This window comes from Sturnira hondurensis, unplaced genomic scaffold (genome assembly GCF_014824575.4).
Source record: "Sturnira hondurensis isolate 20B ecotype Veracruz unplaced genomic scaffold, ASM1482457v3 Scaffold0020489, whole genome shotgun sequence".
NCBI lineage: Eukaryota > Metazoa > Chordata > Mammalia > Chiroptera > Phyllostomidae > Sturnira > Sturnira hondurensis.
This window is the reverse complement of record NW_028093120.1, coordinates 1,723,630-1,748,280: the sequence shown is the minus strand read 5'-3', so window position 1 is coordinate 1,748,280 and position 24,651 is coordinate 1,723,630. Positions and strand designations below refer to the sequence as shown.

Sequence of the window (24,651 nt, the reverse complement as noted above, 5' to 3'; positions counted from 1 at the left end):
GGCTCGTGAAAGGGTGACATTATATGCATAATCTCACAAATTAAACGTCAGAATTTGGGAGCCCAAATTTATGGTACCAAATAAAAAAAATGCTTCTCCATCCAGCTAGGTAATGGGAAAGTGTAAACGTTGAAATTCTGTGTTCATTTGAAGCCTTTGCCGCCTGCCACTAGCTTAATCCTCTGCGTATTTTCTCTCATGCCAGGGATGATTAGATAGGGTATGGCTCAGAACTCTGTCTCTCTGGGTGCTCAGTAAATCTTTTTGACTGACCACATGACCCTTTGTCTCTTCCCTTTCTTACGTTGGAGCCTCGAGGGTGATGTCCTGAGCTCTCACCATTACACTCCAACCAATGATGTCACCATTCTCTCCCAGCCACCCTCCCCGTGAGTCCCGCACAGCCTCCCCTTTGCCCTGTACGTCTTCATTCTAGTATCCTTTTGTCTTGGCTGTGTCCACTGTGTCCAGAATAGTATTGACGTGTGGCAAGTTAAAGGCAGAAGGGAAAGCGGGCTGTGTGGTTAGTGATTAAGGACAAGGACTTTGGAGCCCGATGGACCTGGCTTGGTGGCCTGCCTCCGTATCACTGGCCGTGTAGTCTTACTGGCAGGAGCCACAGTGTTTGCACTTGTAGAATGAGGGTCAGAATACATGCTCAGAGAGCTGTGAGCAGATTAAATGAGACTCTACACAGTCTTTATTTCAAGAGTACCTGTTTTAAAATAAGCATTTCATGCACGATAGTTATTAAATGAGAGCCTTCTGTGAGCATGAGCTACTCTGGCTTTTAAGGGCCCTTCTTCCTTACAAAATTTTAAAATTATATTTTCTAACTGTGTTGGTGTAAATATAAATCTGTTACTATTGTATATGAAAACATTTCTTTGACCTAAACATTTTTCTCCTATTTTAAAATACACTGAAAATTTTTGAAGGCCGCTAAAACTACCATGGGCCCATGCCGGCAACCTACTCTGGGCTCTGTGCCGACCACGCCTGATGGACAAGCCAGCCCTGATTTTCCCTCTGTCCTTCCAGTGTTATTCAGTGCATTCTGAGTAAAGAAAGCACTGGCCCTCAGGGTACACACTGCCCTTACACTTCTCCCTTCCTCCGGGTTATCTTTCTCAGCACTGCACTGGGCAGTTCCCACTATCCCTCTAAGTCCTGCCCTCATTCTTTTCAATGCAAACCTACATCTTCATTCCCCATCATTTACCTGACTGAGTCTTATTCCCTCAGTACTACCTTAGGACTCTTCTTGGCCTGGTAAGGTTGCACTGAATTTTCTCATAAACTACTTCTCACTAAGGTATTAATGACTATCTCTCTTTCTTCTCTACTCCTTCTAGAATAGTTGCTTTTAGTCACAGAACTCTAAGTGACTCTATGCCATGATTCAAAGCCATGTGTCTGATATTAATTTTTAGTTCAGCAAAGGAAGTACTCCAAAGTAAAGTTTGAACTTTGAGAATCATTTATATAGTATTGCTCCAGTCACTGGTGCCCACTGCATCTGTGCATTCGGTGCGTCTTGGTGACGTGACTTTGATTAGAAGCTTCTGTGAGAAGCTTTCAGTCCAGATCCTTTCTCTCTTCCCCCCCTTCCTCTCTCACCTCTATCTCTGATGCCGACTACCTCCAAAATTCTCTTGATAAACTATCATACCTAATGGAGTTCTAGAGAAATCTTTTATTCATGATTTGTCTTCCACACCATCACTAAGGAGACTTTTGTTCTCCACCTTACGTCATCCATCCAGCTTTATTTGGTGGCGACTTTACACAACCAAACAGTTGCCTAAACAATTCTTATTCCATCAGTACCTGTTATTTTCTGGGTTCAGATAGGAAAGTGTTCTCAGAGGCAATCCTACTTATACAGAAGTGAACTATGGCCCACAGAGGTAGAAGAACTTGTCTAGAACAGCAAAGCAAGTTAATGCCGGAATCAGGACTGGATCCCGGGCCTCTTCAAAACATGGGTGTGGGTACCATTTACTGCACAGCACAAGCTCCGCAGTGGGGGTGCCTGGTTTGATTCCTGGGTCATTGCTTACTATTGATGTGATCTTGAACAGTCACTCAATCTCCAATCCTCAGTTTTCTCATCTGTAACAAAGGGGAGGGTGTAGGTAAGAAACACAGTCATGCGCTACATATCAATGTTTTGGGGAACAACAGACCACACATATGATGGTGTTCTCATAAGGTTATAGTGAGTTATAAACACAGATTTTGTACTATGGAAAGAAAAGTGTGGTCTCAACTACAGGTTTGAATGTACTGCTATTTCTGGGTGGTCTAAGCAGACAAGGAAGCTCAGCGTCCCGCTGCAAGGGCTGGACTTGGTGAGGGAGCAAGAGGAACGTAGGGGCCTGCTCCCTGTCTTCCCAGTTCAGCTCCCTCCTCTCTCCCTCCCTCTCCCTCTCTCCCTCTCTCCCTCTTCCTCTCTCCCTACCTCCATCTCTGGATCCTGCTCCTCCCTTTCTCCCTTTTATTATTTCTCATCTCAAGCTTTATCTCTCCAGGTCTCTTTTGATCTCTGCTCTCCCCTTCTCTCCCGTTCTCTTTCTTTCTTTCTTTCTTTTCTTCCTCCCTCCTTCTGACATCTACTCTCCCTAGCTCCAGGGGCGCCTCCCTCCACAGCCCACCCCGTGCCTCCCTCTTCACACACTTTATCTTGTATTATATATTTCTCTGTACCTTTCTATGTGTAGATACACAAATACTTACAATTGTGTCACAATCTACAGTATTCAGTACAGTAGCATGCTTTAAAGGGACACAGTAAGCTAGACTATCTGGGTTTGTATTAAGTACACGCTATGATGTTTGCACAATGATGAAATCATCTAACGCATTTCTCAGAATGTATCCCTGTCGCTAAGCAACAAGTGACTATAGTCTCAATCTCATAGAGTTGTGAGAATTCCTAGAGTTGTGGGAATCAAATGAGATTATTGCTACAGAGATTTGCACAATGCCTAGCACACAGTCCTCAATAAATGATTTTGTTGTTGTTGTTATTATTATCATCATCAGTACTACTACAACCATGGCTAATTTGGGAGGCGTAATCACTGCCTCTCTGTTCTTGGTGTCTGAGAGCGAGTGCTGGTGCTGCTTCCCAGAGTATGTACTGCACTGCCTGGGGAGGGGCCAGAGCAATGGGAGAATCTGGTGGAACAGGTTTTTTCAAAGCAGTGGAAAATAAATCAAAGGTGATAACCCAAACCTGGAAAAAAGAATGTATTCTTTTGTTTGTTCTTTGTTAGTTGTGAAAGAACCTTCAAAATGTAACTTACACTGAAATAAATCAGTGTGGCTACTCTTGAGGTAACATGGCCAGATCTCTTTGTTCTACGCTCTTTCTGCCCCATGAGGACAGACCCTGAGTGTGGTGATGGCTGACAGTGTTCTGTGAAGGTGTCGCTCACATCAGTGAGTAGACAAGATTAGGAGTCCAGAAACACAGAGAGAGAGACTCAGAAGAGTCTCTCTGAGTGGGGGGCTGCACACTCAGGGACAGGTCATACCCTACCCCTTGCTGCAAATTGCTCATGACCAAACGCGAAGTCATATGGGACTTTGTCGAGAGCCTTGGTTGAAAATAACAGAAGTCCAACTCACATTAACTTAAGCAAAAAGAATTTACTCTAAAGATTACAGAGTATTATATCAAGGAAGATAAGGAGAGATGCAAAGCTGACCTGAGACTGAATCAGGCCCTTAAGTGCAATCAAAACTTGTGTCTCTCCTCCGTGGGTCATTCTTCTCTCTTTCTACAGACTTACTTTCTGGCTCTGTTTGACACAATGAAACAACAGCTCACATTTTGTAAATCACTGTGCAGCCACCCGAAGAGAACCTGGTCTCCTTTTCTCCAGTTCCGGAATTACTATGGAAGGAATTGATTGTGTAAAGGAGCTTGGGTAGGGCTCTTTTCTCCGATGACCAGTTAGCAGTGGTAGAAGGCAAAAACCAGATATACCACCATACATCACCACAACTGTGTACCGCCTGTGATTGGGCAAAATCACAGATAAAGCACTATTGAAACAGACTTGATGACAAGAAACATATTGATCACATTTGGCTCTGGGCTGCATCCTGGCCACCCCCAGATTTCTCACCATTTTCCCAGAGACCCAGGATGTCTCTGTACTCCCTTCTCCTGCCCCTTCTCGCTGAGCAAACCATAGCCCTAAACAAAGCCCGTGGCAGCATAATATAGTGGAAGTGACACAGGCTTGAGACCTACACAGACCTTACGTTAAAGCCCAGGCTGAACACTTCCTAGCTGTGTGAAGTGGCCACTGGGGAAGTTATGTGGCCACGCTGAGCCCTGGTGTCCTTATCTATAAAATAATACACATCTGATGGGTCTGTTATAAAGACGAAGGAAAGTAATCATATTTAAAATATGTGGCGTGTAATGACCACTCAGTTACATTTTCTTGATTAGATTATTTAGAAATCTTTAGGAGGGTGGTGGAGTGGTAGTAAGTGAAAATGAAGGAAAAGAGGAATGACAGGACTTTCTATCTGGGAGGCCTCCTTTTGCCTCAGGTGTTTTACAGTTAATCCTGAGCAAATATTCACTATTGAAGTAGGTCAGCTGGACTGGAAAGCCCACACATTGCTAGATGCTGTCTCTCACTTTAGAGGCAAACCAACAAGGATCTCAAGGTCAATGGTGAATATTTATGTTTCTTTTTTCATTTATTGGTGTGACTCTGTGTTGGCTGTAACTTCAATTCTCCTCTAGAATTTCTCGAGTTTATATCATGCAATGTAATGATTGAGTTAGTGAATGAAATTCTTCAACATTCCATCGTTACTGTTGTTATTTCGAGAAACCTTCCCCTTTGAGAATATAGTGAACCATAATTTTTATTTATACTACAGTTTATTGAGTTCTTACTATAGCAAGCACTGGACTGAACTTTTGCATGCCTTATCTCATTTCTTCCTATGAGTTAAGTGCTCCTGTCTCCATTTCCTGGATGAGAAACTGAGACTCAGCTAAGTCAAGTGTCGCGGTCACTTAGCACTCAGTGGCAAAATGGGAATTTACTCAGTTTACTCAGCTCCCAAAGCCTGCATCTTTAGAACTGTACAGTACTGCCTCTCTACACCTCGGCTGTGGTTACTGGATTCAGAGACAGGCAACCAAAGGAATGAATCCCCAGGAAAATCTGTGCTCACAGTGTCTCATTCGATAAATAGTAACACCTCGGTTTCTATGCGTGCACACACACAGTTGCTGCATGGGCCTGAAAGCAAAGCCACAGAACTACAGGAGGAAAAATAGATGAACACCAGATAGCATATCTCTGTGGACACAACAACAATTCTAAGTATTTACTGAGAGGATAATAGTAATGAAAGGGTTGAGTCTGTGAACAACAACAAAAAAAACAGCTGGAAATTGTGTCCCAGCTTTGCACTGTTCAGTGTTTTCCATCTGGGTCAAAGTTGACCTTCTGCCTGTCATCTGTAGCTGTGCGGGGTGGTGTGCGTGTGCACGTGGGGTATTTTGGCCTGAGACTGAAAGCAGCAACAACACCTTGGTGAATAAGTGTAGGTATTATCAATAACTCAAGATGATATATGAAGGATTCTTCACCGTTGGCCTGTGGAGTAACCAGGGGAGCCGCAGCGAGCTCTAGTCACTAATTGATCTGCTCCTCAAAAAGAAATTTTTTTTTCTGTTTGGGCCACCGTGAGTTCCCTTATATTTCTGACTCTTCATTTGTGCTTTTTTAAAAAAATTTTCATCTTGTTTGTAAATGGAAGAAACATTTAAATATACCAGTTTTGATTAGAAGCACCTCTGGATTAATATCTCATTTTTTTGCCTTCCCTCTGTCTTTCAGCTCCAGGGTTCCTTGAAAAGAAAACAGATAGTTAACCTGTCTCCTGTCAACAGCAAGAGGCCCAATGGCTTTGTCGACAACTCATTCCTTGATATCAAAAGAATCCGTGTTGGGGAGAACCTCTCTGCAGGACAAGGGGGCCTCCAAGTAAATAATGGACAAAGTCAGATTATGTCAGCGACCTTGCCCATGAGCCAAGCAACCCTGAGAAAGACTAACAATCTGCCTCCCCACACACATTCTCCTGGCAATGGCATGTTTAACATGGGCTTAAAAGAAGTGAAGAAGGAACCAGGAGAGACTCTGTCTTGCAGTAAGCACATGGATAACCAAATGACCCAGGAGAATATTTTCCCCAACCGGTACGGAGATGACTCTGGAGAGCAACTGATGGATCCTGAACTGCAAGAACTGTTCAATGAACTGACCAACATATCTGTGCCTCCTATGAGTGACCTTGAGCTGGAGAACATGATCAATGCTACCATAAAGCAGGATGATCCCTTTAACATTGACTTGGGTCAGCAAAGCCAGAGGAGCACTCCCAGGCCGTCCTTGCCTATGGAGAAGACAGTGATCAAAAGTGAATACTCCCCTGGTTTGACCCAGGGCCCGTCGGGCTCTCCTCAGTTGAGGCCACCATCGACTGGCCCTGCATTCTCCATGGCCAGCTCGGCTCTGTCCACTTCATCCCCAGTTCCTGCAGTCCCTCAGAGCCAGGCTCAGCCTCAGACAGCCTCGGGAGCAAGCCGGGCCCTGCCAAGCTGGCAGGAAGTGTCCCACGCCCAACAGCTCAAACAGATAGCTGCCAAGCAAGCCGGGCCCTGCCAAGCTGGCAGGAAGTGTCCCACGCCCAACAGCTCAAACAGATAGCTGCCAACCGTCAGCAGCATGCCCGGATGCAGCAGCACCAGTCGACTAACTGGTCAGCCTTGCCCTCTCCGGCTGGACCATCTCCAGGTCCATTTGGGCAGGAGAAAATCCCTAGCCCTTCTTTTGGTCAGCAGCCATTCAGCCCACAGAGCTCCTCCATGCCTGGGGTAGCCAGCGGCAGCAGCCAGCCGAAAGTCATGGCTAACTACATGTATAAGGCCAGCCCCTCAGCCCAGGCAGGGCACCTGGATGCGCTCATGCAGCAGAAGCCTCAAGATCTCAGTCGAAGTTTTATTAACAGCTCGCATACAGCCATGGAGCCCCGTCTTGGCAACACCAAGCCTTTGTTCCATTTTAACTCAGATCAAACAAACCAACAGATGCCTTCTGTTTTGCCTTCTCAGAACAAGCCTTCTCTCCTACACTACACTCAGCCACAGCAGCAGCAGCCACAGAGCTCTATTTCAGCTCAGCAGCAACAACAGCAGCAGCAGCAACAACGGCAACAACAGCAGCAGCAGCAACAGCAGCAGCAACAGCAGCAGCAACAGCAGCAGCAGCAGCAGCAGCAGCAGCAGCCACCACCCCCGCCCACCCAACCTCTGTCAAACCAGCCTTTGCTGAGGTCACCCTTGCCACTTCAGCAAAAGATCCTGCTTCAGAAAATGCAGAATCAGCCCGTCACAGGACTGGGATACCAAGTCTCCCAACAACACAGACAGGTAAGGGCTCTACTACTCCAAACACAGAGTACCCAGTGACCATCGGTCTTGGTCATTATGCTTTGGTTACTATTATGTTTGTGTTGGGACAGGCTCAAGACCTCCAAGAGAGTAGTGGTTCTGATGGAGCCATGTTAAGGCCTCATGGAGGCATGAGCAAGTATTTCTTTCAAGGGCATTAGTGTCATTGGAATCAATAGGGATCAAGGGATCTTGAGTATTAAGAATGTTTCATGATTGCCCTGGCTGATGTGGCTCAGTTGGTTGGAGAGTCGTCCTGTAACTAAAAGTTCGTGGGTTCGATTCCTGGTCAGGGCGCTTGTCTAGGTTGCTCATTCAATTCTTGGTCCAGGTGCATACAGGAGGCACCGAGTCAACATTTCCCTCTCTCCCTTCATCTGTCCCTTCCCCTCTCTCTGGAAGCAATGAAAAAATGTCCTTGGGTGAGGAATAAAAAAAGAAGAAGTTTCATGATCATTTATGCCATCACTGACAGATCTAGTTGTCAGTCAGATTCTGATGTGTGCAATGTTTATGCATCGAGTCAAGAAACTGGCCATTAAGTCAACAAGCGCTATCTGAGCACCTGCCACGTGCAAGATAGTGATTATGCTGAGTATTGGTATAGGGCCACACATGATATTGAGACTATTTAATAACCAGTTTACACTTATACCAACCAATTAAACTGTCTGAATACCACTCTGGCTGGTGTGGCTCAGTGGATTGAGCGAAGGCCTGCAAACCAGAAGGTCACTGGTTCAATTCCCAGTCAGAGCACATGCCTGAGTTGCTGGCCAGGTCCCCATAAGGGGGCTTGCAAGAAGCAACCACACATTGATGTTTCTCTCCCCCTTTTTCTCCTTCCCTTCCCCTTTCTCTAAAAACAAATGAATAAAATCTTTTTAAAAATTCTAAATGCCCAACCTGTCATAATAGATCCTTCTACTACTCCGTGTTGGTACTTATTATCACCCTTAAATAAGACATGATTCTTGTCTGCAAGTACAACCTAGAGAGGGAGTCAGGCTTTAAAAACCATCATTTTATGAGTAGAAAGGGTAAGGATATGGGAGCACCACAGAGATTGGATGTATTACCAAGCAAATGGAGACCAGGGAAGGCTTCTGGAGAAAGTAATGCCAGTGTCAAAAAGTTAAAGAATGAAGTTGTCATGACTACAAACAACAGCAACAAAAATTTGTGGTTTCTTTATATCCTGCCCTAAACGTATGAAGAAACAGCTCTGGCCTCCAGAGCATATACTAGTGAGTACACGCTAGTTCTTAAGGGAACTTGAAAGAGGAAACTCTTCCTGGAAGAAAGGGAGGGTGGGAGGGAGGCTGAATGCTGCTTTGTGCTTGTAATTTGACAGGTCCATGTTAGTTCCAAGCATAAAGACAGCACATTACATGTCAAAACAGTATGTCAGGACAGTATGAGGGTGCAGAGCCTAATTTCAATCTCATTCCTAGAGTAGTTTTTATGGTCACAGCCCAAAAAAGAATACCACAGCACCACAGACTGTGGCCAAGCTAACCTTTGCCCTACATGTGAGAAAATTACATTCGACTGGGATTCAAGAGCTGTGTACCAAGTTAAAGCTTTCAGCTCTTAGTCACTAAAACGTAATTGTTTTTTACTGTAAATTATGAAGAATGGACTTTGAGTAGAGTCATGTGTATATTTACAGTGTGGTTCCATTTTTAACATGGGTAGTTTGGGGATCATTTAAAAATATATGGTAATGTGGGACTACTCTCCAAGTTATCTGTAGCCATTTTGATTTGGATAAGTTTATGTTCAAATTCTTACCAATATTCACTAGGTATGTGACTATAAGCAAGTTATTGAACTTCTCTAAGCCTCAATTTCCTAACCTTTAAATTTTGTTAGGAATTTTTTTTCTTAAAAAACTAGGATTTTGTGAGAATGAAATAATCTAATTCTCAGCTAAGAGTCTAGAATAAAGTTGGCTATTACTATGATTGTCATGGAAATAGCTGTATATGATACCATAATATTTTTGACAAGTATTAGCATTATGTATAAAAGGCACTGGAATAAGTCTCAAATTCTAACATAAATCATTTGAAGGAATAAAAAAGAACTATTACTAATTTTTCTACTGTCTAGCAATATAGTGAGTGGGGAGTGATTTACCATCCCTGGGCCCAGACTTTGGACCGTAAAAATGAAAATAATAAATAATGAGATATTAACAAGAGTTAGCCACTCTATAACTGGCATGACTCTGTCTCCCTTACTCGGGGTATCTCACTTCACCCATCTGAGGGAAATACTATCATTCTTATCTTATAGGTGAGGCAGTTGAGGTACAGACAGGCTATATGACTTTCCCAAAGCCACACAGATAATAAATAAATGAGCCAGGATTGTGGTGGTCTACTTTGAAGGTTATGCATTCGCCACTAGGCTATACAGGTAGGATTTGTTCAGAAATGAATGACCATCTATAGATCATTGTAGAATTCTCAAATGAAGTATTTCTTTTAATATTGGACCATATTTTACATAATACACATAGTAGATTGAGTCCTTTTGGGATAGAGAAAGTCTTAAAACACTAACCTTCAGAGCTGTGAAAAGAATTAAAAATATCTGTGTAACTATTGACCTTCCTGAGAGTAAACATTATGGAGCGCACCAAAATAAACAACTTACAACAGGAAATATATCTTTTTGGTGCCTCATCAGCCCTTCTTGGGAGCCTTCCTGCCACTTCCAGCATCTGTCCTGTTTCCAGCTTCATTGATAATATAAACTGCATAACATACTGCTGTCCTTTAAGTCTCCACCTGAGCTTCAAGGACTCAACCAAGCATATCAGTGGATACTAAAGGCAAAAATCAACAAACATCTTCCAATCCCTTAGATAATGTTTACTTTTCCCAGTGCATGTGACTGATATAATGCCAAGATAATTTTCACTTTTTCAAAAAGGCCCTTTAAAAAGTATTAGAAATGGTGATGGTTTTTTAAGCTAAAGGCATTCTTTTTGCCTTTAAAAATTATGTTTTACTGATTATGTTGCTACAGTTGTCCCAAATTTTCCCCCTTTACCCCCATCACCCCCCACTCCCTCATGTAATCTCCACCCCTTTGTTCATGTCCTTGGGTCATGGTATAAGTTCCTTGGCTACTCCATTTCCTGTACTATATTTTATATCCCCATGGCTATTCTGTGACTACCAGTTTGTACTTCTTAATCCTCTCGCCTCTTCACCCATTTCCCCACACCCCCTCCCATCTGACAACCATCAGACGCTCTCTGTATCCATGATTCTGTCTATGTTCTTCTTGTTTTCTGGGTTGGTTTTTCAGATTCAATTGTTGATAGATATGTGTTTATTGCCATTTTCCTGTTTCTAGTTTTGACCTTCTCCTTTTTCTTAAGTTAGTTCTTACAACATTGTATATAATAATGGTTCGGTGATGATGAACTCCTTTAGTTTTTTCTTGTCTTGGAAGCTCTTTATCTGCCCTCCCATTCTAAATGATAGCTTTGCTGGGTAGAGCAATATTGGTTATAGGGCCCTGCTTTTCTTGACTCTGAATATTTCTTGCTAATCCCTTCTAGCCTGCAAAGTTTCTTTTAAGAAATCAGCTGATAGTCTTCTGGGAATTCCTCTGTAGGTAACTAACTTCCTTTCTCTTGCTGCTTTTAAGATTCTCTCTTTATATTTAACCTTTGACATTTTAATTATGATGTGCTTTGGATTCGGCCTCTTTGCATCGATCTTGCTTGGGACTCTCTGCTCCTGGACTTGCATGTCTATTTCCTTCACCAAATTAAGGAAGATTTCTTTCACTATTTTTCCAAATTTCCAATTTCCTACTCTTTCTCTCTCCTTCTGCCACCCCTATGATGCAAATGTTGGTATACTTGATAGTTATTCCATACACTATCCTCTTTTTTTAATCCTTTTTCCTTTTTGTTACTTTGATTGGTTGTTTTTTGATTCCTTATGTTCCATAACTTTGCTTTGATTCTTGGCTTCATCCATTCTACTGCTGATTCCCTATAAATTGTCCCTTATTTCCATTAGTATATCCTTCATTTCTGCCTGCGTCTTTTTTATGCTATTTATTTTCCTCACTAAGTTCCTTAAGCATCCTTATAACCAGTGTTTTAAATTGTGCATAAGATAAATTGCTCATCTCCATTTTGTTTAGTTCTTTTTCTGGAGTTTTGATCTGTTATTTCATTTGGGCCATGTTTCTTTGTCTCCTCATTTTGGCAGCCTCCCTGTATTTTTTCTGTGTATTAGGTAGAGCTTCTATGTATGACTCCCTGTCTTGATAATGTGCCCTAATATAGTAGGGTCCAGTAGTACAGCCTAACCTATCACCCAAGCTGGGTACTTGACATACAACCTTTGTATGGGCTGAGTACACTTTCCTCTTGGGGTTGAGCCTTGATTGTTGTTGACAGGTTAATGGGAGGGATTTTCCAGGCCAGTCAGCTGCCAGGACTGGCTATAACCACTGACCACCAAACTACACCTTCCATGGAGGAACGTGTAGCAGCAGGGCGGGGAGGGCAGTGCTCCAATATGGTCTGGAGCTACCCACTGGATGCACAGGCTCCGGGGTTTCCTGGGTGGTGCAGGACAGGGTCAGCCGCTACCTGTGTTCTACCCAGGGCCACCCAGCAGGAGCTTCAAAGCAATCTGCAGATGGCTGCTACTTGTGCTTGGCTTGCAGGTTCCCAAGTTAGGCTTGGAGGTTCCCAGGTGAAGCCAAACTGTGATCCAAAGCTGGCTGCTGCTTGTGCCAGGCCTGAGACCACTTAGCCAGAGGTATGGTTGCTAGGGCCTTGCTGAGGCTGGTTGTTGCTTGTTTAAAAGGATGTAAGAAGATTGTAGCCTAAGCTGAGAGCAGCCATTCACTTGAAAAAGCCACCGCTTACAGCTTGAGTGGGCTGTAACTTGGGAGGGGCATTCCCCAGGGCAGAGCAAACCATGTAAGCCAGGTTGATGGAGTCTCAGGTATGGCTGACTCTGTAGCTCTGTTGAGGGGGAGGAACAGTGACCCTGCCAGCACTTCTGTTTGGGAGAAAGCTGCCCCCCTTCTTGTACCCTCATGCCAGACACGTCCGTGTTTTCCTGTATGCTTCTGGTGCACTTTCAAGCCACTTCCCTGGTGTTTGAGCTCGGAGGTAATAAGTCTGAGTAAGTCTGTGTGCTGAACCTATAGGGGGAGCTATTTGGAACTCCAGTAGTTCCTTTTGCCAACTCCAGCCCCTCTGATTTTTACAGCCAGAAATTATGGGGGCTCAGCTTCCTGACACTGGAACACTGGGCTGGGGGACCTGGTGTGGGGCTGGAACCCCTCACTCCCAAGATATTCCTCCCAGATTTTTATCCACCACGCATGGGTGTAGGACCAGCCCATTCCACATATCTGTGTCTCCGTATCTCTGTGTCTCCATGTCTGTGCATCTCCATGTCTCCACATGTCCTACCAGTCTGGATGGTTATGGTTTCTTTAGTTCCGTAGTTGTTGGACCTCCATTCAACTCAGTTTCTGATGGTTCTGAGTGATGGATGTGCTGTAGTTGAGTTGTAATTTTGATGTGGTTGTGCAAGGAGGTGAGCTGTTTTTACCTCTAAAGGCCTCTTTTAAATAGACAGGTAATGGCTACCCATTAAAGCTTTATTTCACTTCTGTAGATTGAACCACATTGTCCCTTCCAGCTTAATGATTCTATGAGATATGACTCTGAAGTCTTGAGTCTGAGTTGTGAGCAAATGTACAGAGCTCTGTCGTCAAATAAGTGTTGCCCTCTTGAAAGCATTCACCTTTGTGGGGTTGGGCCCATTCTAATAATGCTGCTATTGCTCAATACAGTTAAGGAGTTTTTCTCTGGGAATTGTCTTCAGAGCTTTTAGTACATTGACTGAATTATTACCAATACAATAATATTTATCTTGTCAGGGTGGTTTTTAAAAACAGACAAGCTGGGCAATGCTGCTTTGGGTCAAAAACAAGGAATAGCTATATGGTGTCATAGGACTGCATTTCAAGCTTATTTTGTAAACTTTCTCTGAAGAATACAGAAAATAAATGAGTTTCTTCCCCAGGTGAAAATTTGGGGAAGCAGCTTTCATTTGGATATGCATATTTGAAAGGTTTTTCTAATTTGTATTGTCTCATCCAGTATGTTGCCAAGTATTCTCAACCCAAAGAAAGGAGTTTTAACTCTACCATCCCCAGCAGATAGTACAAATGTGTATCTAACCAGATTAGCTAAATCTGTTACTCGTGACCAAACTCACGGGAGGGGAAGGACTGATAATTAAAGAATTCTTAAGTTTATCAACTCAAACATCCTAAATGAAAACACTAGTCATGAATTTTTTCTGCTTGTCATACTCACTTTGTGTCAAACGTAGGAAGATTTACTATGGGATTTGCTAATTGGAGCCCTTTTGCCCTGGAAATGCTAGAAATCTTGGCTTTCTGCTATAGAGTGGTACATTTGGATTTGTTCATTGGTTGCTTGCAATTTACCGAGTAAAATATGGTTTTCTCCTCACCTTTCAGAACTCTGAACCCAGCTAGATCTCCCTGCTCAGGCAGAGACTGAATTTAGGGGATTCCTAGACCCCACTCCCTTTGTTGGGTACCCACCTCTGTTCTCCGAGAGGTACCTGAGAGAAGAATGCAGCATAACTGAATGGTTGGGAACATCTTTATTGTTCATGCCTGGGGTGGTTTTTAACTACCCCTTCTCCAGAGACTGGGAAAACAAGTGGTATTGGGTATTTCACAAAGTATCTTCAGTGACTCTGTCTTGCTAATGTTTGGTGGTTTTTAAATTGAAATACCTCCTGGCTATAATTTTGTTCCCTTTCTGATTTGAAGGTTATGGGAGAGGGCAAGAGAGGGATGTAATGCATGCAGTTCTGATTTATCTTCACGACTTGTTTAAGATGTGAAAGAGTTACTGGTTGACCAGAAGAACTCAGAGTTCAGTCCAAAAGCACTAACCTCTTGAATCAAAGAGTGGTCTTTTTCAGGGCTTGTTAATTAGACACTTAAAAGTGTAAAAATTTTTTTAACATTAGATCCATGAAACTTAAGTGGATTCTATATTTGGTTTATAATTTTCCCATCTCTAAATACTCTGAGAGGGAAGGCAGCCAGTAAATGGATGGTTTGTTATGACCGAAACATAAATTTGTACATTTCCTTCTTAATTCGAAGCCAAGCTCCTCAATCATAGATCGAGAATCTCACCCTTTTCTCTCTACTTAGCCAAGTTTATCCTTCATTACTCTACATATCAACCCTGACTTAAATCAGGCAAGTCTCTTAATGTTTTACTCCCCTCTTTTTTGATTTTTAATATAGTTTATTGATTATGCTATTACAGTTGTCCCATTTTCTCCCCTTCACTCCCCTCTGCCCTGCACACCCCCTCCCACCCACATTCTCCCCCTTTAGTTCATGTCCATGTGTCATACTTATAAGTTCTTTAGCTTCTACATTTTCCATACTATTCTTACCCTCCCCCTATTTTCTACCTACCATCTATGCTACTTATTCTCTGTACCTTTTCCCCCTCTCCTCCTCCCACTCCCCTATGGAAAACCCTCCATGTGATCTTCATTTCTGTGGTTCTGTTCCTGTTCTAGTTGTTTGCTTAAGGGTTTTTTTTTTCTGTTTTAGGTGTGGTTGTTAATAATTGTGAGTTTGCTGTCATTTTATTATACATGTTTTTATCTTCTTTTTCTTAGATAAGTCCCTTTAACATTTCATATAATAAGGGGTTTATGATGATGAATTCCTTTAACTTGTCTTTATCTGAGTAGCACTTTATCTGTTCCTCCATTCTAAATGAAAGCTTTGCTGGGTAGAGTAGTATTGGATGTAGGTCTTTGCCTGACTTGGAATAGTTCTTTTCAGCCCCTTCTTACCTGCAAGGTCTCTTTTGAGAAATCAGCTGACAGTCTGATGGGAACTCCTTTGTAGGTAACTGTTTCCTTTTCTCTTGCTGCTTCTAGGATTCTCTCCTTCATTTTAATCTTGGGTAATGTAATTATGATGTGCCTTGGTGTGTTCCTCCTTGAATCCAACTTCTTTGGTACTCTCTGAGCTTCTTGGACTTACTGGAAGTTTATTTCCTTTGCCAGATTGGGGGAGTTCTCCTTTATTATTTGTTAAAATAACTTTTCCACTCATTGCTCTTCCTCTTCCCCTTCCAGTACCACTATGGTTTGGATGTTGGAATGTTTAAAGATGTCCTGCAGGTTCCTAAGCCTCTCCTCATTTTTGTGAATTCTTGTTTCTTCATTCTCTTCTGTTTGGTTGTTTCTTTCTTCCTTCTGGTCCACTCCATTGATTTGAGTCCCAGTTTCCTACCCATCACTATTGGTTCCCTGTACATGTGTCTTTATTTCACTTAGCATAGCCTTCATTTTTTTAATCTAATTTATGAGCAAATTCAACCAATTCTGTGAGCATCCTGATTACCAGTGCTTTGAACTGTGCATCTGATAGGTTGGCTATCTCTTGGTTGCTTAGTTGTATTATTTCTCAAGCTTTGATCTGTTCTTTCATTCGGGACTTTTTTTTTCTTGACACACCTGTTACATAGTGAAGGGCAGAGTCTTAGGTGTTCACCAGGGTGGGGCATCCCAGTTGCTGGGTTGTGACTCAGTCTGTGGGGGAGTGGTTCGAGAAGGAACACTGGTGCTTGCTCTGCTCTCTGTTGGATTTCAGTCACTTCCCCCAACTGCCCCCAAGCAAACTGGGCCCTTCTGGTGCTGATTCCCAGGTGGGTGAGTTTGTGTATGTTCTAGGACACTGTGGGTCTCTCCAATGATCTCTCCTGTGAGGCTGGGAGTCTTTCCCAGAACCTCAACCCCCTCAGGTGTTTTCAATTGGTGTTTTGCAGCTTTATTTCCTTGTGGGACCCTGGGTTGGGAGGTCTGTCTCACTCCCCAGTTTTGCCTGGTTTATCTGTGCACAAATGTGGAACTGCCCAGTCCACCAGCCGCCCTGTGCGCCAAGCCCCTCTACAATCTGCCATGTTGCTGGGTCTACCCACTGCCACCTTGCGCACCCAGGGTCCGCCAGCCGCTGCTTTGCCCTGTGCCCTCTCCAACCAGCTGCCCAATTTTGCCCCTCCTATTGGTCTGGATAAATGTTTCTTCTTTAACTCCTTGGTTGTCGAACTTCCATACAGTTCGATTTTCTGTCAGTGATGGTTGTTTTTTTACTTCTAAAATGTTGTCGCCCTTATTTTGGTTGTTTGAGGATGCACAGTGTGTCTACTACATATATCTCCATCTTGGCTGGAAGTTCTCCTCTCCTCTTTTTAAAGGTAATTTTGCATGTATCTGACCCTAAAGATTAACAGTTAAAAATGTTTCCCAATTGGCCTGCGTGAGGGCGAAGAAATCACTAGAGTCCTCGTATACAGACAATACTTCTAAATTACTATGGTTGTCCCATGGAAGTGCCAGAGAAAAGAGAGAACCTTGACTCAGATGGAAATACATTTCCTAATGGGTACATAATCATGAATTCAGGGTTCTGCAACAATATATTATCTAAACTACTCCTTTTCTGGGAGCTAGCTATTGTCTAAAGGATGAGGCAATTGGGCTAGTGCCAGGGTTTGGATTTAGGGGCTAAAATCAGGTTAGAGGAAGTCAGGAGCATGAAGGGCCAAAGATAAAACCAAGCTAAAGTCCCAAAAAAAAGCTGGGAAACAAAATCAGCAGTATAGAGCTCAGGGGTGAAGCCAAAAAATTCACCTGTATTAGAATAGAGACCGAAGAGCTGTTAAGTAATCATTGCAGATGACCTTTGACCATTTGACTTCTGTTATGACTCACCTTGGCCGGGTTATGCTGGCAAAAGGGGAAGGGCTGGTGCAGACACACTGACAGCTGTCAGGTGTGTGGCAGGATAAGAGCATGTCTCTGCATTTTCATTTTATCTTTGATATTTTATCATTTGTCTTTTAAGTTTAAAAAAGGAATAAAAAATTGTTTTTAATGCTCCATGAAACTAGTGCTACAGCCAGGATTCAGAGTCAGTTTCTAGGCACATTAATATAATTTGTATTGAAGAATCTTGATTGGGAAAATTAGCAGAAGGGGATTTTTTATGTTTTTGTTAGTTTTATGTAGTTAGTAGATTTGTTTAAACATTAATCCCAATTCTATGCTGTATAAATGTCTACCAATGGTAGACATTATCAACCTTTTTTGAACAGGTAATGATCTGAGGCTCAGAGAGGTTAAATAACTTGTTTAGAGTAACTGGTCTGATTTTTAAGTTCAACAATAATAACTACTATGATGCTTAAGTTAGAAAATGGGTAGACGTGGTTTCGGCTGGGCTGACAGGGCATTTTTGTGGTATCTGTTTGAAACATCACTGTTGTCTACATTCCCAGTTTATTTCTACCTCTGGGAAAATTGAAGCCAATTCTGATGCACAGGGTGGGACAGAGTGTGTCCTCAAATAATGTGCTTAAGTTTCCTCATCTGAATCCACAGATTATTGTTTCCTGGTCTTTCCAACCAGGAGCCACAAACTTTGCAGGCTAAATTGAGTACTGCTCCATTCTTAACTCTAGCAATTTATTTTGTTCATTCATTCCAAAAACATTTATTGGGTGCGTGCTCTATGCCAGACAGAGTTCTGGATATTGATACTACAACTGAGAACAAAGATGAAGGTATGAACCCTGGCTGGTGGGACTCAGTGGATTAAGCAACAGCCTGAGAACCAAAGGGTCACCGGTTTCATTCCCAGTCAGAGCACCTGCGTGGGTTGTGGGCCAGGTCCCCGGTAGGGGGTGCACAAGAAGCAACTGCATATTGAAATTTCTTTCCCTCTCTTTCTCCCTCCCTTTCCCTCTGTCTAAAAATAAATAAATAAAATCTTTTTTTGAAAGGATGAAAATGTGGTATAGCAAAGGGAAAAATAAAAATTTTTAAAAGTTAAATAATCAGAGTATTTTTAAATTCAGCTATTTTCATCATATTGCAAGCTTATTTTAATTAAATTTATTGGGGTAAAATTAGTTAAAATAATTATATAAGTTTCAAGTGTACAATTCTATAATACATAATCTGTACATTGCATTGTGTATTCACCACCCAAAGTCAGGTCTTCTTCTGTAACTATATATTTAATCCCTTCACCCTTTTCCATCTTTCTCCCCATCCCCCTTTCCTCTGATAGCCACCATACTGTTGTCTGTGTCTACGAGGTTTTGTTTGTTTGTCTTGTTTGTTCATTTGTTGTTTTCAGTTTGATGTCCTACATATGAGTGGAATCATGCGGTTCTGAACTCTTTCCATCTGACTTCTTTTGCTTAGCATGATATTCTCAAGATCCATCTGTGCTGAGTTGTCATCCATTGTATATATATTCCACATCTTCTTTATCCAGTCATCTATTGAAGGGCATTTTGATTGTTTCCATGTCTTAGCCACCATGAATAATGCTATGAATAAATGTTTTCAAATTTGGGAGGTAGATATCCTAAGTAGGAGTTGCTGGGTCATATGATAACTCTATTCTTATTTTTTTGAGGAACTTCCATACTGTTCTCCATGGTGACTATACCAGTTCACATTCCCACCAGCAGTGAATGAGGGTTCCTTTTTCTCTACAATTTCTCCAATAATTTATAGTTACTAGTCTTGTTAATTATAGCTATTCTAACAGGTGTGAAATGGTGTGTCTCTTTGTAGTTTTGATTTGCATTTCCCTAACAGCTAGTGAAGTTGAGCATCTTTTCATAAACTGTGTCAGTTGGCCATTTGTATATCTTCTTGGGAGAGGTGTTTATTCAGGCCTTCTGCCCGTTTTTTAACTAGGTTGCTTTTTGTTATTGAGTTGTATGAGTTCTTTATATATTTTGGATATTATCCATATCATAGGTGTTGTTTGCAGATATCTGGTGTTCAGTTTGTTGACTTTTAGTCTTGTTGACAGTTTCTTTTGCTGTCCAGAAGCTTTTTTGGTTTGGTATAGTTCAATTCATTTAATTTTGCTTTTGCTTCCCTTGCTTTGAGGTCAAATTCATAATATTCTCTCTTAGATCAAGGTCAGTAAGTTTAGTGCCTATGTTTTCTTCTATCTAATTTATTGTTTCAGATCTTATATTTAGGTCTTTCATCCATTTTTAGTTATTTTTTTTTGTATGGTAACAAAAATTACTCTAGTTTTGAATGTGGCTTTCCAATTTTCTCAGCACCATTTATTGAAGAGGTTTTTTTTTCTCCATTGTATGTTTTTGGCTCCTTTGTCAAAGATTATTTGGGCATATACGTACAGGTTCATTCCTGGGCTTTCAGTTCTGTTCCATTGGTCTGTGTGTATGTTTTTCTTGTAGACTTATTCTCATTTCTGTTGCTAGGCTAGTTTGCTGCTGGGCTTTTTGGTACCTCTGATCCCAGATAAAAATGGAAAAACCCAAGGGAGTGGTATGTGATTTAGCTTTTAAAGAAAAAAATCCAAGGGTTGTGTTAGATTTTTAAATGATAAGGAAATGTATTCACTCTTTTTCTTTAACATGATCCATCAACATTTAGGAACCTGCTCAGGATCACTGTTAAGAGTTTAACAAACAATAGGGTAAAACCATAATTCTTGCATTCATTCATGTGATGAAAATTTATTGAGCACCTACAGTGTGCCAGAAATTAGAGATTAAAAGCTTAGGTGACCCAAAGAACTCTCTTTGCACTCAGATAAAAGATCAGGAAGGCATGGTCCCTCCTTTCAATGAGCTTTTGATCTGAAGACATCTGTCCCTAATGCTTACTGAATTCCCATTGGGCACGCGTATCCTGCATTGTCCGTACCCTCAACAATCCACTCTATGAGCCTCAATCACATGGGCTTCTCCCCTTAGTCTACAACTTCAACTTTGAATGTGTTATTTTAACCTTTTGTAGAATATAACTCTATTTGCTGGATATTCCACTTTCATTTCTACTTTGCTCATCCTACTATGTAATAGCTCAGAGCACAATAGAGTAAACTTGTATAAAGCAACAATTAACTCCTTTATCCCGCAATAAAGAAATGAACACAATACCAGGAAGAACACGTTAGGGTTTAAATCCACAGTTAGAGGAATAGCTTCTATTATTCTCATTCCAAGGTCTTTGTACATGTGTTGCATCCATCAGTAAGAGCTGTGCGTTTAAAGCATTAGTGGGTAATGTAGCCTATTGAACAGCAAGTTTCCAACCAAGGAGAAAGGGGTATGAGGTTAAGATGTAGATTTGATTCTGGAGACGGAAATGCAAGAGGGTTAATGGAAAATCTGACAGATATTTAACTGTAATGTGCATTAATGTAGGTGACTCAAACAATCCCCTTTGCAACCATCCTAATTAGTTCTGCATTTTCTAATCACATGTCCGTTGTTATCAGTTTGGTAGTGGGGGGTGCTTTCTTTTTGTGAAATCTAAAGGAAGCAAAAACTCATTTAGGCAATGCACTACTGTAATCAGTAAATGTGTACATTAATGTTAATTAGAGTCAGGCACAAAGACTTGAGATTCAGAAGGTGTTTACTGTAAGGTGTACTAGGTTTGAAACAAAAGACTGCACAAATGTTTGGACTGCTAGAATCAGAAAGATGTAACGTGAGTGAATCCTCTTACTCTACTACATCAGTTTTCAGCAGGGAAGACACACACACACAGCCTCAGCACCTCTCTGAATACTAATTAGAGAACTCTGGTCGAATATTTGCATTTTAAGCAATGAATCCAAATAATAAAGTGGCACCTTATTCTCCAAGAAATAAATTGAGCAGAGTATGATAGGGGGAAGCCAGCAAACAACTCCTCTCCTTTGCATCCTGCAAAATCAAGTTTCAAGGTCCCCGAGGATGAAAGAACTTAGCGGGTGGTTGACCTGTTTCCCTTTCCGTGGAGTGCTAATTCCCTCCACCTGAATCATCGGCATTTTTCACAGTTTACTTTTTCCAGGAGCTTAAGTTCAGCTCCACCTTCAGGAAACACGAACCACATAGACAGGGAGCCTCTTTGCCCCTACTTTTTGGTAGTCCACAGGTCAGTGTGAGGGAGCACGTGAGGGTGTGGGTCCCACACTCTGGTCTTTGGCTCACACTTCTACTCTTTCTCCATGTCTTTGTCCCATTTCTCCCACCCTTGGCTGTACCCTCTCCTCTTTTACCCTTTACCTACAGACTAATTTCGAACTTGCCTCTCTTCCCTGACTTCCTTGAGACGTGTTCTACACCAGGCTTTGAAAGGGGGTGCTGAGGACATTGAGCCCCTGGAGTTGTTATTGGAAACAAGGGTGAAGAAAAGTTTCTCACAAAAAGAACCAAGTTGGGGACTTCCACGAGGCTGATGAGTGGGCAGGCCCATCTCTCTATCCCACAAGACTCTGGCACCAATAAATGAATTCTGAATGGACATACCCAGGTGCAAAACATCCAGAATAGCTTCTGACCATTGTCCCTTCTCTCTTCCTGTGCTTGCTTGCTGGCCTGCCTCCCACCAGTCCTGCCAAGCTGCAACCAGAGTGAGTATTCTAAAATAGGTATTCAATCATTTTGTCACCTGCCTAAACCCTTTGGTCTTCCTTTTCTCAGAAAGAAATCAAACTCCTTCTGGCATATAAAGCCCTGCACGAGCTGGCTCCTGCCAAACACTCTGGATTAACTGGGGTCCGTTCCCAGCTTTCTTCCTTTCTTGTCTCCCACCCATTTATTGACATTGTCCCCCCAAATTCACACACGCTGTGCACCCCACCTCCCTCCATAAAAAAGTGTCATCTGATTCCTAAAAAGTAGCACACTTTTTCTCACCCTCCTGTCTTCAAATATGCTGTTCCTTCTGTTTGGAACATTCTTCTGCTCTACTCTGCCTGGCTAACCTAACCTTAAGCTTTCTCAGTCACAGCTACATCATTTCCTCCAGATGATTTCTCTAGCCTCCCAATCTGGGTTAGCTCCCATCCTATATTTTCTGGTGGCTCCTTTCACTTTCTCTCTTTTAGCAGGTATCACCTCTCATTGTGAGGTGTCACCTCTCACCTACCTTTGCTCTTGTGTGTCCTCCTCAGCTGCACTGCAAGCTACTTGCAGGAAGGCATTGTGTCTGTCTTGTATTCTAATCCCTAATACATCTACTGTTTGAGAGGCACCCACAACATATTTGTTGGACAAATGAATTGTACCAACATTCTTTCTTCTGTTTGGAGGATTTAAGGATGCTAACACTTCACCTTCTCCTCAGAATGTACAAATAGGGGGTAGCCCTGGCACCTTCCTCCATCTTAGTCTGCCCTGAAAACACCCTTTGCCCAAGAACCCACACCAACAGTTCTAGTTGTCAGGACTAGAAACCAGAGAATTCACCCTCAGCTGCTGCACGGGTCAGACCTGTGGAAGGATAATCTGCAGAGGCAATTTAGATGGAGGCTGAACTGACCTGTGTCCTGGGCAATCACATGGGTAGGAGTCAACTAAGAGAATTTTATCAAGAATATTACAAGCAATTCTTTCTTTCAGAAAACATCAATAAATATGGAACATCAATCATTTACCAATAGTGATTAGGATACAATCCCTGCCCAGAAAGAAGTAATTATAATGTAGTGTTATACAGTTTGTGGTAGTAGTTACTATGAGGTATTCTGAGGACACAGAGATGAAATTCCTGTTACAGCTTTGGAAACCAGGAAAGACTTCCAGGCAGAGGTATCATCTAAGTGTCTGTCTCAAGGAAGAGTAGGAGTTAGTGAAGTGGAAGATGGAAAGACTTCCAGACAGAACCTGAGTGCTTTCAGAAGAGTTCAAGCAGTTCTGTATGGCTGGACTGTGGAGTGCAAGGTTAGCAAAGGACAGAGATGAGACTTGAGAGGTAAGCAAGAGCCAGATCATGAGGAGCCTTTACAGCTATAGTAGGGAGTTTAGGTATTTATGCTGAGAGCAATAGGAAGTTATGGAAACAACTGTGTGGGTGTTTTTAAAACAGATATGACATGCCTACCACAAGGTAGTTGCTTACTTCAAATGTGTTGAATGTTAATGAGATTTCCTCTTCAGATAGGTGTCTCTAGTTACAGTATAGGGAACACACTGGAGGGGCCCAGGGCACGGGCAAGCAGACCTTCACACTATCCATATGCGGAGGACATGTTAGTGACCTTGAATGTGCCAACCTTAGAACGTCTCTGTGCGTTACCTGTCCCCTCTCCCTCGCCCCTCAGATATGGTGTCCCTAAGGTCAAGGCTGTACTTAGCCCCAGCCCCAGAAGACTCCTTCCATTAGTTATTGTCTCATATCGTTCCTCTCACCTCTCTGTCTTCAAACATGCTCGAGTCCCCAGCACCCTTCAAAAATAACTTTCTATCAACATCCCTACCCCTTTCAACCCCATTTTCCCAGTTACCAGGCTCAGAACCTCTGCAGTCAGGCTACTTCTTCTCTCTCTTTTAGGCCCACCTTCCCAGGTGCGACTCTGACACCACTGCTGACCATCCACACCTCTTCCTCTTCTCCATCTCCGCTGCTGCTGCCCACCTGCTCTCATTGTTGCATTACCTTAGGCAGTTAGACAGTGTGTCTAAGTGATTTTGCCTTGCTCCATACCCCATGAAGCTGAGGCCAGTGGCTGGGGTTTCGGTGAACACTGTTGCTTTTGCCAGTCCTTCTCCCCAGAATCACAGCTATACCCCAGACGCAGTCACTCCTTGAGGTCCTCTTCACAGGACTAGCTGTCCTCCCTATGACTGTATCTTTCCCAACCACTCCTTTTCCCTACTGTCCACCTGCTTAGACAGCCCTGAGGTGTCCTGGAAGCCCAGCCCCTGGCCCCCTCCATCCCCAGCCCTAACTGCCTCATTGCTGCACCACCCTCCTCAAGCTGTGAAACGAGTGACGGTCACTTCTCCTCCTCCGGTGTGTACAACACAGTGCAAACACTTCCACTAAAGTTCTTACCTTGTATTGTAATTCTGTTTAGGATCTGTTTGGTCTAGGGAACAGTGAATTCCTAGAGAATTGGGACCATGGAATTTTTCTTTCCTTCTTTGAACTCACAAAGCATTTTGTATTTCTCATTGCATTCTATTGTACCTTGAACTATAGTCATATCTATACTGCCTTCCACGAAACTGTAAA

At 42.5% G+C, this 24,651-nt stretch overlaps 1 protein-coding gene across 3 annotated transcripts in view; it reads left to right on the top strand.

The window, feature by feature from the left end:
* Positions 1-24,651, top strand: part of MAML2 (mastermind like transcriptional coactivator 2) — a 354,759-nt gene that overhangs the window by 234,549 nt on the left and 95,559 nt on the right. For 2 of the 3 annotated variants that reach the window (XM_037029736.1, XM_037029735.1), the window contains exons 2-3: positions 5,886-6,686; positions 6,755-7,480. In XM_037029736.1, the coding sequence (XP_036885631.1) occupies positions 5,886-6,686; positions 6,755-7,480 (1,527 nt within the window). Of the gene's footprint in view, positions 1-5,885; positions 6,687-6,724; positions 7,481-24,651 lie in introns of all 3 variants that reach the window. The other variant, XM_037029738.1, reaches the window with a different exon arrangement.